At 41.2% G+C, this 12,834-nt stretch overlaps 1 protein-coding gene across 3 annotated transcripts in view; it reads left to right on the top strand.

Moving 5' to 3' along the window:
* The window catches only part of PTPRG (protein tyrosine phosphatase receptor type G), a 706,759-nt gene that overhangs the window by 485,973 nt on the left and 207,952 nt on the right, over nucleotides 1-12,834 (top strand). For all 3 annotated transcript variants that reach the window (XM_077760245.1, XM_077760246.1, XM_077760247.1), the window contains exon 5: nucleotides 2,249-2,344. In XM_077760245.1, coding sequence (XP_077616371.1) covers nucleotides 2,249-2,344 — 96 coding nt within the window. The remainder of the gene's footprint in view (nucleotides 1-2,248; nucleotides 2,345-12,834) is intronic.

Below are 12,834 nucleotides of genomic sequence, written 5' to 3' on the forward strand. Positions count from 1 at the left end.
ATCTGCACCCCATTGAATGGGATTTTCTGCATGTAAATGCATGATGTCTAAAACTGTCCAAACCTAAAGGCAACACGTTTATGCGAGGCTACCAGAATGGGTGAGAATGATTCAAAAATCATTCACTCCCAATGGAATTTACCCATCTCTCTTTCTTCCATTTAGGTGCCTGACTTTTCCTAGACAGTATCCTAATGGGGCTAACCTGATATTAACTTTCAGAACAGAAATGTCACGTTATTCTTAACATCTTAGATAATTCAGAGTCAGTGTGGCTCTGTTTACCTTTGACCTATACGTCAGCTAGTTTTTTCTAGTTTTCTGACTTCGCTTCCCCTCTGGGAATTCATTATTCAATATCATATTTCCAAACTCCATCTGGTTATAACCACACCCACATGATAGACATCTCCACAGTCGATTGTGGAGACTAGCATCACATCATTCGGAAAAGTGGAAAAACAGAGGTCACAGCAGAGAGCTAATGAATGATATAGGAGATCTGACTTTCTGTAAGGAGTAGGATCATTTCAGAAGAATTAGTGGAATCACATTCTTATTAGAAATTTTCATATGTCTGCCAAATGTTAACTTTAAAATATGATGATGATTGGGGTGCCTGGGTGGCTCAGTTGGTTGGATGTCCGACTTTGGTTCAGGTCATGGTCTCCTGGCCCATAGGTTCAAGCCCTGCATCAGACTGTGCTGACAGCCCGGAGCCTGGAGCCTGGTTCGAATTCTGTGTCTCCCTTTCTCTCTGCCCCCCCCCCAACTCTATCTCTCTCTGTCTCTCAAAAATAAATACTTGTTAAAAAAATTTTTTTTAATATGTTGATGATGATGATGACGATGATGATGATAGTGATTGGCTGAGCAGAGATGATGTCTAGGCATGGTGCTACTATACACAGACTCATTTGTTGTGTACATCCATCCCAGCGATGGCAAATAACTTGATTCTATAGATGAGGAAGCTGATGCCTTGAAATAAGATTGTCTGAGGTCTCCTAGGCCAGTAAATGAAGAAGCTAGAATTGGAACCCAAATCTGTTATTTTTATCATATATGTAGTCTTTCAAGAACATTCCATGGTCCACTTTCATTCTCTGAATTATATTAGCTATCAAGGAGTGTTCAAGCATTAATCTTATATAAGGATTTTAAGTTGATTTGTCTGTGTTCTGCTTTTTGAATAAGAAACTCTAACTGTAAGAAAAAGATTTAAGGTTGAAAAGAGAGCACTTGGATTTTACACTCTTCCTCTGATGTTTAATCTTAGCCAGGTTAACACCAACCTTCTGAAGCTCTGTTTCTTCATCTGTAACTGAGGGTAGTCATTTCTGCCCTCTCTGCAAAGAGGTTATCCGATGGCTTATGTGAAATAATGTATAGTACAGTTTTGCAAGCTGTAAAATTTAGTGCATGATTATTACCATCATTATGTTTCTTGTGTTTTCACTGAAATAGTCCATCTGGGCTATTTAGCAAAACCACCGAGGGGCGCCTGGGTTAAGCATCCAACTTCGGCTCAGGTCATGATCTCACGGTTCGTGGGTTCGAGCCCCGCATTGGGCTCTGTGCTGACAGCTAGATCAGAGCCTGGAGCCTGCTTTAGATTCTGTATCTCCCTCTCTCTCTGAGCCTCCCCTGCTCACACTGTCTCTCTCTCTCTCTCTCACTCTCTCTCTCTCTCTCTCTCAGAAATAAATAAAACATTTTAAAAATTAAAAAAAAAACACTGAGAGACCCCTTCAGATTTGTCTGAAAGAGTATTGCTTATAAAGGTGTGCCCATTTAAGCATTTGTAGTTATAATGCGTACACGAAATGAATTTCACAGGCCTACTTCTTTCTTTCTTTTCTTTCTTTCCTTCCTTCCTTCCTTCTTTCCTTTCTTTCTTTCTACTTCAGGATGTTTCAGTCCATTAAAATTTTGCTTCCTAATAGGGAACTTTCGCCATGACATGAATATCAGGCAATCAGAAGGTGTCAGTGTAACTTGTTTTGGGTAGCATGAAGACATTATAGGTACATGAGATGATATGTGGTTATATGGTATGGAGGGGTAAAGTGACCTGATGTCTGGGGTTTGCTCGCAAAAACTTCAACAAAGAAAAAATACAGAGAGATGGACACATTTGGCAAAATCTTAGGAACTGAGGAATCTGGGTCCCTTGAACTCTTTTCTTTGTACTTTCGTGTAGGTCTGAAATTTCTCCTAATACATATTTTAACTGTTCTCTTTACAGATGCAGATTTTCTTTTACAATCCAGATGACTTTGACAGCTTTCAAACCGCAATTTCTGAAAACAGAATAATCGGAGCCATGGCCGTATTTTTTCAAGTAAGTTAACGGTGGTTCAAGTACTTCAACCAGAGAGTTCTCTGACTTTTTTTAATTCGCCGAATTGTTCTATGTTTAATGAATGCATCTGTTTTCTAGTTCGCACCTGTCTAAATGAAAGATATTTCATATTGTCTAATGTGTGATTTAAAATGGAAATAAGTATGTTTAGAAACATAATGAAAATTTTTGCATGAATTATTCTGATTTTATTGCTACTTGACTGGTGCACAGATTGAAGAACACATTTATCATCTAAGTTACTTCACTGCTGAAGCGTTTTTGAACAGGTTCCTTCAGCATATTAAGAGACTGATGTAGGGGGGAAAAAGTGATTTTCTTTGGAGCAACTTTAAACTTGACATTACTTACAAGTAGATTGATAAATAGCATCAGTCACTTCTCTGAAGAGACCCCTTTTCTTTCCTTCCCAGAAATCCCCATGGTAACCAAAGTTTTCCCTGAGACTATTTCCAAGTCAGTACAGTCATGAATCCCCATGCCTTCTCTTTTTATTGTGGATGTTTTGTGTGCTGCTAGTTCGTGTGTGGCTTCTACAGCCAGTCACATCAAATTAAGCTACTGTTAACCATCAACGGTCTTACAAAGGTAGCTGAGAGGAGATTTGGTGCTTTCTTGTGTGGAAGGTAACCTGAGTAATAGGTATGTGACTGGTCTTTCAGTCTTAAATCTACCTGAAGACCACATACCAGTGTTTCTTTCATCAGTGAGTCATTGTTGGACAGTGACATCTCTCTGACAACTCAAAGGGATATTGATGACATCAGAACCTTTTCCACCATAGGTCTTTAACCCCCTGCCTTTTGGGGCAAGTGTCTTTGTCTTGGAGAAAGAGCCATTCTTGCTTGGAATATGTTAATTTCACTCCTTGGTTTAGCTTGTGACCCATGATGGACAGTTTTGTCCACTCTGCCTCTCCGTCTTCACTACCCTCTCTCCCTTTCCTTTCTTGGGTAAAAGGCTCAAATGGGAGATTATAAGTGAAAAATGGAAACGCTTAATTTTCTGCTCAAACTAGACAGAAATAGTAAGTGTGGTGGTCATTCGGGTTGGTCATGGCACTGTTTTTCAAACTGTGGGCTCTGACCTAGAAATGGGCCATGAAATAATTTCAGCAAATCCTGGCGGCATGTTTAAAATAATGAAACAGAATAGAAACAAAAATCAGGAAATATCAGAGTGTATGACAACATAGTAAGGGTAAATATTTCTATAGAACTTTTTTTTTTTTGGTAGAACCTTTTTTTGGTTGCTTGTACACAGAGAGGCATAGTGGGTTTGTACTTGGTAATGTTACTAAACACACTTCTTACCGTGACCCCATGGTCAAATATGCTGCAAGTTGTCTGTTTGTGTATTTGGCTGGTTTCCCTGTTCTTCCACATATCTCTTTTCTGTGATTACTTTCGTAAACCACAGCTGAGCATAGTGTTTTAAGAGGTCATTCACTAGAGTCAAAACTCTTTGCTTTTGGGGTGCCCAGGTGGCTCAGTTGGTTAAGCCTCCAGCTCTTGATTTTAGCTCAGGTCATGATCTCATGGTTCGTGAGTTCAAGCCCCATAGCCAGCTCTATGCTGACAGCACGGAGTCTGCTTGGGATTCTCTCACACTCTCTCTCTCTCTCTGCCCTTCCCTCCACTTCTTAAAATAAACAAACATTTAGGGGGAAAAAAAGATTTTCTTCTACTTAACAGGTCCATAATGGTGATAGAGTTAAACTTTCCAACCTCAATATTCTTTTTTTTAATGTATTTTTTAATGTTTTTGTCTATTTTTGAGAGAGAGAGAGAGACAGAGACAGGGCAAAGAGAGAAGAAGACACAGAATCTGAAGCAGGCTCCAGGCTCTGAGCTGTCAGCACAGACCCCAATGTGGGTCTCAAGCTCATAGACTGTGAGATCATGACCTGATCTGAAGTTGGACGCTTAACTGACTGAGCCACCCAGACTCTGGCACCCCTCTGGCACCCCTCTGGCACCCCTCCCCGCCCCCCAGGCCCCACCAACCTTCTCATTCTTATCTGTGAAATGAGGATAGCAACTTCTACAAGATCAAGGTTATAGTGGTCATTAAATGAAGCCTCTAGCGTGGGTCCTCACACACAGTAGACATGTGATCAATGCCAAATAAAACATGTATCCATATCCATGCAATTCTTTTCTGTGGGATGGAGACCTACGATGTATGTGTCGTCTCTGGGTGAACAGAAGTCTGTTTTGGGCACTGCCCTGTGGGCGGGTCACTTGCATCTAAACCATGATTGATTTGCCTTCCACACTACTTGAGCCATTCTTAAACCATACCCTCTGCCATAGTTAACCCCTTGTTTTCTGTTATTGTCTTCTTGGCATGCTGTTTTTCTTGTAGTTGAACCTTTCCCCTATAGCCCCACCATCAAATCTAGCCTCTCCTCCTTCTCGGTCATGGCCACTCATGCCCAGCCCAGCCAGGTCCTACTTTACAGGTCCCCTTTCGTAGAGGAAAACAGATTTTAAAAATGTTTTTATGAGTTCTGGAAGAACCAGTCCACGATATGTGCTACCGAACAGCTTTCTCTTTTTCTAGCTCTGTAAACTCTTGTGAAATGTGCGACCAGTTAGAGTCTTAGCCAGGCAAAGCACACGGGGGTACAAACCAGCGAAACACTTCAGCGTGAGATCTAGCTTTTGAATTTTTAAACTATTTCTAGGACATGACTACTAGTTTACACACCAAGATATATTTTTCTGATAAGTCCTTCTCAAAAGTTTGGCTTGCTGCCCTGCGTACACAAAATAGAGGATAGATAATGTAAAATAGAGCAGAGGCTTTTTTTAGAGACCAGTTGTGTTGAGCTCCTGTTTTCCTTGTAAGCCTATAGATGCATTCATACATCTTAGCTAACACTATGTTGAGCAATGGAGAGGAGAGGCCAGTAGTATTGTCATGTTGATTTGGCCAATCTAATTAGATCTCATACTTTGAGATCATCGTAGGTTTGCATCTTTCTTTAAGAATGCTAAATTGGGGGGCCTCCTGGGGTGGCTCAGTCGGGTTAAACCTCTGACTTTGGCTCAGGTCATGATCTCCGCATTGGTGGATTCCAGCTCCATATCGGGCTGTGTGCTGACAGCTCAGAGTCAGGAGCCTGCTTCGGATTCTGTGCCTGCCTCTCTCTCCTGCGCTCGCTCGCGCTCTCTCTCTCTCTCTCTCTCTCTTTCTTTCTTTCTCTCACTCTCAAAAATAAATGAACATTAAAAATTTTTTTTAAAAAGAATGTTAAATTGGGGAGTTTTGTATTTTCCCCCCAGGTCATCAGATAGATCTTGATACACATTTTCAAATCCAAGCCTGGCATCTCCCAGTTTGGTATTGAAAGAGTATTTGTCATCTGTTTAGCACAGATCCGGAGCCAGGAAGGGCACTAGTCGCTACATTAGCTGTAATAAATGCGACCAGCTCCTGCCCACTAGGACCTCACTGTCACAGTCGCATGTGATAATGGCTAGAAAGAGGTGAGTGGAGAAACTTTTCCATTTGTAAAGAGGCTGTATGCTGACTTAGTGCTTATAAGCCCACATATTAATTATCCAGAGTCACATGACGTGAATGGCAAGTGCAGGTCCAGGCAAGGCTCCTATTTCCATCTAGATGTTGTAGCCTTGATGTTGGCTTACTCCGTACACTAGAATAGCTTTCTTTCGCCTTCACATTTTCGTTATCTTCGCTTCTTTTTCTTTCCTCATTATGTGCCTGTTAGTCTGAGTACTTTCAACTCTCCCACTGCCTTTGTTGTGATCAGATATTATGAAGTTCATGATGTTTCCAGAACAGTGAAACAGGCACAGACCTGGTGGGCACACGGTTGACCAAAGGACCTTATGTTGGTTTAGACTGGAGATTGCCTGCAGGTGCTTCTTGGTTCACAGACATGATGGTTGAACCTACAGAGTGTTTACAGTTCTTTTCTTCAGTTAAAGATGGAAGATACTATATAAAACGTCCTGACGACGTGGCAGTAATCAGGATCTGAGTAGTGGCTGGCTGGCTGCTCTGGAGGGGACATACTTTCCCAGCGCAACACCATCTCCAGTCAGTCCTCCTCATGCTTTCGTGTCAGCGTGATCTTAAGAGCATGACGCCATCCTGGACCCATGTAACCTCGAATGGTGGCTGACATCTTTTGATTACACTCAAGAGAGTTGAAGGTCACTCTCCATGCTGAAAGACGGTGAGCCACGTCTCCCCCAGGTGCTTTGTATGAACACCGCTGTAGGAAGGAAGGACCACAAATGATGAATCATGGCAGCCACATACACTTGTGCACAGCTGAGCCCACACGTTCTAGTAGGTGCATTCACCCCATGGCCACTAGGGGATAATGTGTCTATAAGAAAGAACACCTTTTTTCTAGTTCACACACACGTCTGGATCAGCAGCCCTCCAGAAGATCTAGGGGCACGGCAAGAGGGAAGGTTGTTTAAAGGCTTTTATAAATAAATCAATTTGGGGCACCTGGTTGGCTTAGTCAGTTAAGCGTCCACCTGTGGCTCAGGTCATGATCTTACGGTTCGTGAGTTCGAGTCCTGCGTCGGGCTCTGTGCTGATGGCTCGGAGCCTGGAGCCTGTTTCAGATTCTGTGTCTCCCTCTCTCTCTGCCTTTCCCCCACTCACACTCTGTGTCTCTCTTAAAAATAAATAAACATAAAAATTTTAAATATGTTTTTAATAGATTAATTAAAATAAGAAATTGGCAAGAGATGGAGGTATTTGTTGTTAAACCACTAAAGGGAATAAGTGCTTGTGTAGCTCATTTATGTCAGTACAAAAATGAAAGTAATTGTTTTCTGTTTGTTAAAGTAGAACCTCTACTATGTTTTGCTGTTAGCTTGATAGGAATTCCTGTAAAAACGTAAAATACCAAACATCATTAAAATAGTCTTTCAAGATATTCTGTTATTCTGATAACAATCTACATAGCTTTTCTGTTTAAAGAAAGAAATAAGAAAAGCTTATGTTGACAGGAAAGTTGAAATGACAGTGGAATGGCTAGGTAATTCAGGGAAGGATGCTTCACTTCGAAAACAACACACAAAAGATTTGATTGGCTCCAACTTATGTTTACTGAGAAGAGAGTAGCAGGTGCTTAGAATGACCTTACCCTTACTTGGCCTGTATTTTTTTAAGACCCAGAAATCTGTCATCACTGTTGGAATTGGTTTTTCTTTCAGTAGGTTTCTTCACTGTTCCTCATTGAACCCTTCCCTCCATTTCCCGTCAGAATCCAAATGGCTTCTATCTGTGCAGCCGTCTTAATGGCTTTCCATCTGATGCCCGTACAAAGTTGGCGTCCCCAAGCTTTTTATAGTTTTGATTATTGCAGGTCACAGGTTTGATGGTGGTTTTTTCCAAGAAGCATTTGATTATTGTCGAATTTCTCATTTGGGGGGAACATCTCGTTTGTTTTACCGCCTAGTTGCCATTGTTCTTGGAATGCCTAAAATTTTATTTGTATTTCCTGATTCCCGTGAACTGTGGAATTATAAATGCGTGATTTTTTAAAGAGCGTCTGCACGTAGAAACTTTTCTAACGTGATGCTCTCGCCAGCCTCCTTGTTAGACCTTTTTGGGTATAATCTTCGGAATCTTTGCGTCAGACGTGAAGATGTAACATTGTTACTATGCCTGTATCCAGAGGTCCAGGCAATGACATATGCCTTGTACATTTAAGAAATAAATTGCATCCTGCTTTATTTATAGATAGTCTTAAGGTTTTTCTGTTCGACACCCTATCTTCAACAAATCTCTTGTTGAGATTTTTTGTTAAGTTTTCAGTAAGCTGAGCCCTCTTGTACCAGTATTTTTTTCCTATGTCTATTTACATTTCTACCCAGAACATAACCCTAGCCATTTGGTTTTCCCCAGGGTCTCTAGTTTGGCCGTTTGCCCCTTCTTCATTCCTGCGCTTACTTCATAGTTGGAAGCAAACTTCAAAATTCAAATGTTTCACAAGTTGCTAACCCATTCTTTATATCATGTCGGTGGTACAGACTGCTTAATTATTTTTCTCCATCTGGAGAGGCTTAGTAATTAAATGAAATGGCAGCACCTGGGATTATTTATAGACCTTGAGAAGGCAGGAGGAGTTCTTGATGACTCATCTATCTAAGGCTGGGGAGGAAGGCCTTTTCTCCACTTCCCTGCATTTTGCCTCCCCTCCCCGCACCCCAAGTAGATGTGATACTACGTCTGTCCTTCCTTTAACCCGCTGTTTCTCTTAGCACTCCATGTTGTGTTAAAGCTATTATTTTACTTGCTTTCTTCTGTCTTTGTACTGTGAGATCATTGAGGACTGGGGGTCTTCACTTACTCATCCCTGTGTATCTTGCAGGTGACTAGCACTGTGACATGGTTGTACAAATACTTCACTGAAGGCAGGAGACACACAGGCCCTAGAGTATTGAAAGGAAAGGAATAACCCCTAGCCTGTGAGCTGAGGAGTGTCAGAAACAGGCACTAGGAGATATAGCACCTGAGAACACTAGAATGTAAACTCTTTGGGACTGAGATTCATGTTTTGTTCCTCTCTCTACCCCACCACCCACCTTGGCCTCGCCCTCACATCAGTGTCTTGATCTCAGTTACCGTTCAGGAAATAGATACTGAGTAGGACTGAGTTTTAGGACACCCCTCAGGGTCCTACCACGACATGAGTCATTTGGGTTTTGAAAGATCGTGTCTAAGTGGTTGTATAAGCTTCACCTGAAAGGGTCTGTGGTTTTATAGAAGTTTGAGACCATCTCTTGAGATGGTCAAGGACATGCATGTGAAGGCTGTGAGTCAGCAGATTCACTGAGGTTGGTAACCCTCTGAGGATGGTAAGTGAGGCCTCCGCTGGGTCTAACATGCTATCAAAGAGATGTATCTCCGTTTACGCCTGTGGTTGTGAAAAGGCAACAGGGCTTTACAAATCTTCAGGTAGTAGTGCATTCAGTGGTCTCATAAGAGTGTTTTAGTGCCAAGAATATTAGGATATATCTGTATCAGGGAATGTTTTTTTTTTTTTTTATAAGATCGCCTACCAAAATGCTTTTATCTCAGTAGATGGTGGATGGAGAAGCTTTTGTGGATTATTTCACTATATTTCTCTCTGGCTTGTCTCTGGCTGCTTCTCGTTTATATCCTTCCTAAGGTCTCTTTGTGACAGTCCATGAGTTAGTGTGTGTGTGTGTTTCGGGGCACCTGTGCACACATTTCTCTGAGTTTCTTGTTCTTGCTGTTCTTTGCATGTGGGTGTTTTTCTTCCTCTGCCGCTCCTTTCTCCTTCAGGTTCTCTCAGTGAACAGAATGTCCTGTTTTCTCATTTATTTATTCATGCCCTCATTTGCTAACTCATTTGTTCATTCTGCAATATTTATTAAGCATCGTCTCTGTGTTTTTCTCTATGAAAATTGTCAGTGCATCCTCAGATGGCTAGCCTGCCCTCAAAATCATTGGGGAGCTGTAGGTTTTGAAAACAGTTGGCCTTTGAATCCTTTCTTCAAAGGGAGCGTCATTTTATTATTGGGATAGAGAAGGCGGATCAGGTAAGGGAGATGAAACATCAAGGAAAGGATACAGTTCCATCTCGTGCACATTTTCAAAATGGTCAGTATGCCATTTGAAAGCATGAAGTTCCTATTTGTGAATTTTAGAATTGAGCTCTCCTTTTTCCATTTTTTTCCTTTTTAAAAAAAATGTTTATTTACTTATTTTGAGAGAGAGGGGACGTACGCTTGCGCGGGCTTGTGTGGGTAATAGAGAGAGAGGGAGAGAAAGAATCCCAAGCAGGCTCTGTGGTGTCAGCCCAGAGCCCTACGCAGGGCTCTATCGCAGGAAACATGAGAAGGTGACCTGAGCTAAAATCAAGAGACTGTGGCTTTACTGACAGAACCATCCAGGCACCCCTCCATTTCTTTCTCTTTCTTCTATCTCTTTACAGACCCAAATACCACTGTGAAAGTATAAATCATCTCTCTTATGCATAGTGACCTAAAGCAATCTTTCTATTTTTTTAACCATCCTCTAGGAATCTTTTTCTTTTTTTACATGAAGAATACGTTTGCTGTCATTGCTATAGTTCTAATTTTTTTATTGTTTATAAAACGTTTATTTTTGAGAGAGAGAGAGAGAGCACGTGGGTGAGTGGGGAAGGAGCACAGAGAGAAAGGGGGAGAGAGAATCCCAAGCAGGCTACGTGTTGTTAGCATGGAGCCCAGCCCAGCACAGGGCTCGATCCTACGACCGTGGGGTCATGACCTGAGCTGAAATTAAGAGTCCTACACTCTGGACTCTCAACTGACTGCACCACCCAGGCACCCCAGATTTCTTTATTTTTTTAACCATCCCCTGGGAGTCGTTTTCTCTTTTTTAAATGAAAAATACATTTGGTATCATTGCTAGAGATACCTCCAAGCTTTTTTTTTTTTTTCTTCCACTTTTAACCAGTTCTGTGAGGAATGTGACACAGGGTCCCAAATGCATAGAGAAAAAGGAAGAGAGGGAGGAAGGAGGGAAGCGAAGAAGGAAGGAAGTGAAGGAAAGAAGGAAGGAGGGAGGGAAAATGGAGGGGGAGACAGAGACAGTGAGAAAAAGGAAGAGAGAGGGAGGAACGAGAAAAGAAATTAGTAATTATACCCAGTAACGATTTTTTAGTGGGAGAATATGTGAGTCGGTGTCAGAGAGTAGTGGTGAATTGTTAAAACTTCCTCCTTAGACTGCTTTTCAGGATAATTGCAGTAACTAATTTGATTCTTAATTTCATCCTTTCCAGTTGCCGCTGTTTGAAAATCATCCTTCTCCCATTTTCCACATCCTTGGTTTTATCCAGTTATAAGTTCACTTCTTTCACTACATTACCTAGAAGTGTAATTTCAGAATGTTTGGGGTTGATTAGGAAGACTTTTTTTTATACACACATATAAATTAAAATACATATGTTCCAATTAAGCTATTTTAACAGCTAATTGATTTCATAGGACTTACCATTCGGTGAAGGCTAGCGTCATTTTTAATGTTCAGATGCAATCTTAGAGTAGTTTGTGGATGTACAACATTGAATTTATAGCCTATCAGGTGTTTTCGGTACATCTCTTGTCTGCAAATGGCCTGTAATTCAAATTTCCTCTTAGTGGACATTACGGAGGACGATTTAATAATTGGCAAAGCGTCACATAATTAAGAGACTTTGAAAAAGACCATGTGAAAATCTTCTCTAATTAAATCATTGCACTTCAAGGATGGTTACCAAGTACTTTGCCTCCGTATATCATTAAATGAAAAGAGTGCAGAAGCTGTCATTTAGTTTAGACTTCAGTTCTTTGGGCCATTTGTTCTAATAGAAGTCACAGAATCTGAATGTCGTAGTCTCAGAGAAAATATGAGGAATTCCATAGCTGTCCACCAAACAGGTCTCTCTGTGCACAGTAGAGAGACCTAGCTGTGAGGAGTTAAGAGGCCGACCATGATCCTCGAGTCCTTTGGTATCCGCCAAGCCGAGAGTTCTAGTAGTTCCGTTACCCACAATCCAGTCCTTATTTTTCCTAGCCTTGCTCTCCCCGAAGTGCGATCTGGTAGTTGCTTTAACTAGACCTTTTGGGAGATCCCACATACTTCCAGAAGCTTCTCTCCTAATAGAATGATGCACAATAGATAGATAAAGCACTTTGCATCCCAAGCAGAGAAGTGAGTAGCAGTTCTTCCCCCCATCCTCCCCCACATCAGCTAGTTGAGAATATATTTTTAAGGACGATACAAATACTGCTAATAAAAGTGAACGTTTATTCTAGATGCCATTCATGGAAAAATGCCAAAATGAAGTGCCTACACTAAATATTATTTCATTTTTACTGGGGACCCCTTAAGGTATTATTAAGTCCATTTTACAGAAGCAGAAGCTTGAGGCATGGAGCTTTGTTTTTGTTTTCCAATATAAATTTCTCAGGATTACACAGGCCGGTAGATGTTGGAGCCAGTATTTAACAAAAACAGTCCGTGTCCAGGGTCTGGTGCTCTTAGTGGAATACAGACTCGGACGAGGTGGTAATCTGTTCTAAAGGGTCGAGAAGGAATTGTGTGTCATTGATTCCAATTACAATCGTGTGTAGAGAAGTGCTTCAGGGCCTCTCTTCATTTTACTGGTACCTGTAGAGTTATTTTCTTGTGACTTAAAGCTGTGTTCTTCTTTTTGCCCAGAGTGAAAACTTTTGATCCAATTCTAAATTCTCTTCAGCTCTGTGCCTGTAATTATTTTACAGATTTGATGACCGCTTTCTTTTGCCTCCTCCCTTGTGTAAGAAGGTATAAAGAGCATTGAATGAATGGTGTGGTTAGATTAGGGGAGTGTGAGTGAAGGAGGTAAAGATTTAAACGTTTACGAAGTTTTTAAAAATGTTTTTAACATTTATTTATTTTTGAGAGACAGAGCATGAGCAGGGGAGGGGCGGAGAGAG

The sequence above is a fragment of the Crocuta crocuta genome, unplaced genomic scaffold (assembly GCF_008692635.1).
Source record: "Crocuta crocuta isolate KB4526 unplaced genomic scaffold, BGI_CrCroc_1.0 scaffold213, whole genome shotgun sequence".
Lineage (NCBI taxonomy): Eukaryota > Metazoa > Chordata > Mammalia > Carnivora > Hyaenidae > Crocuta > Crocuta crocuta.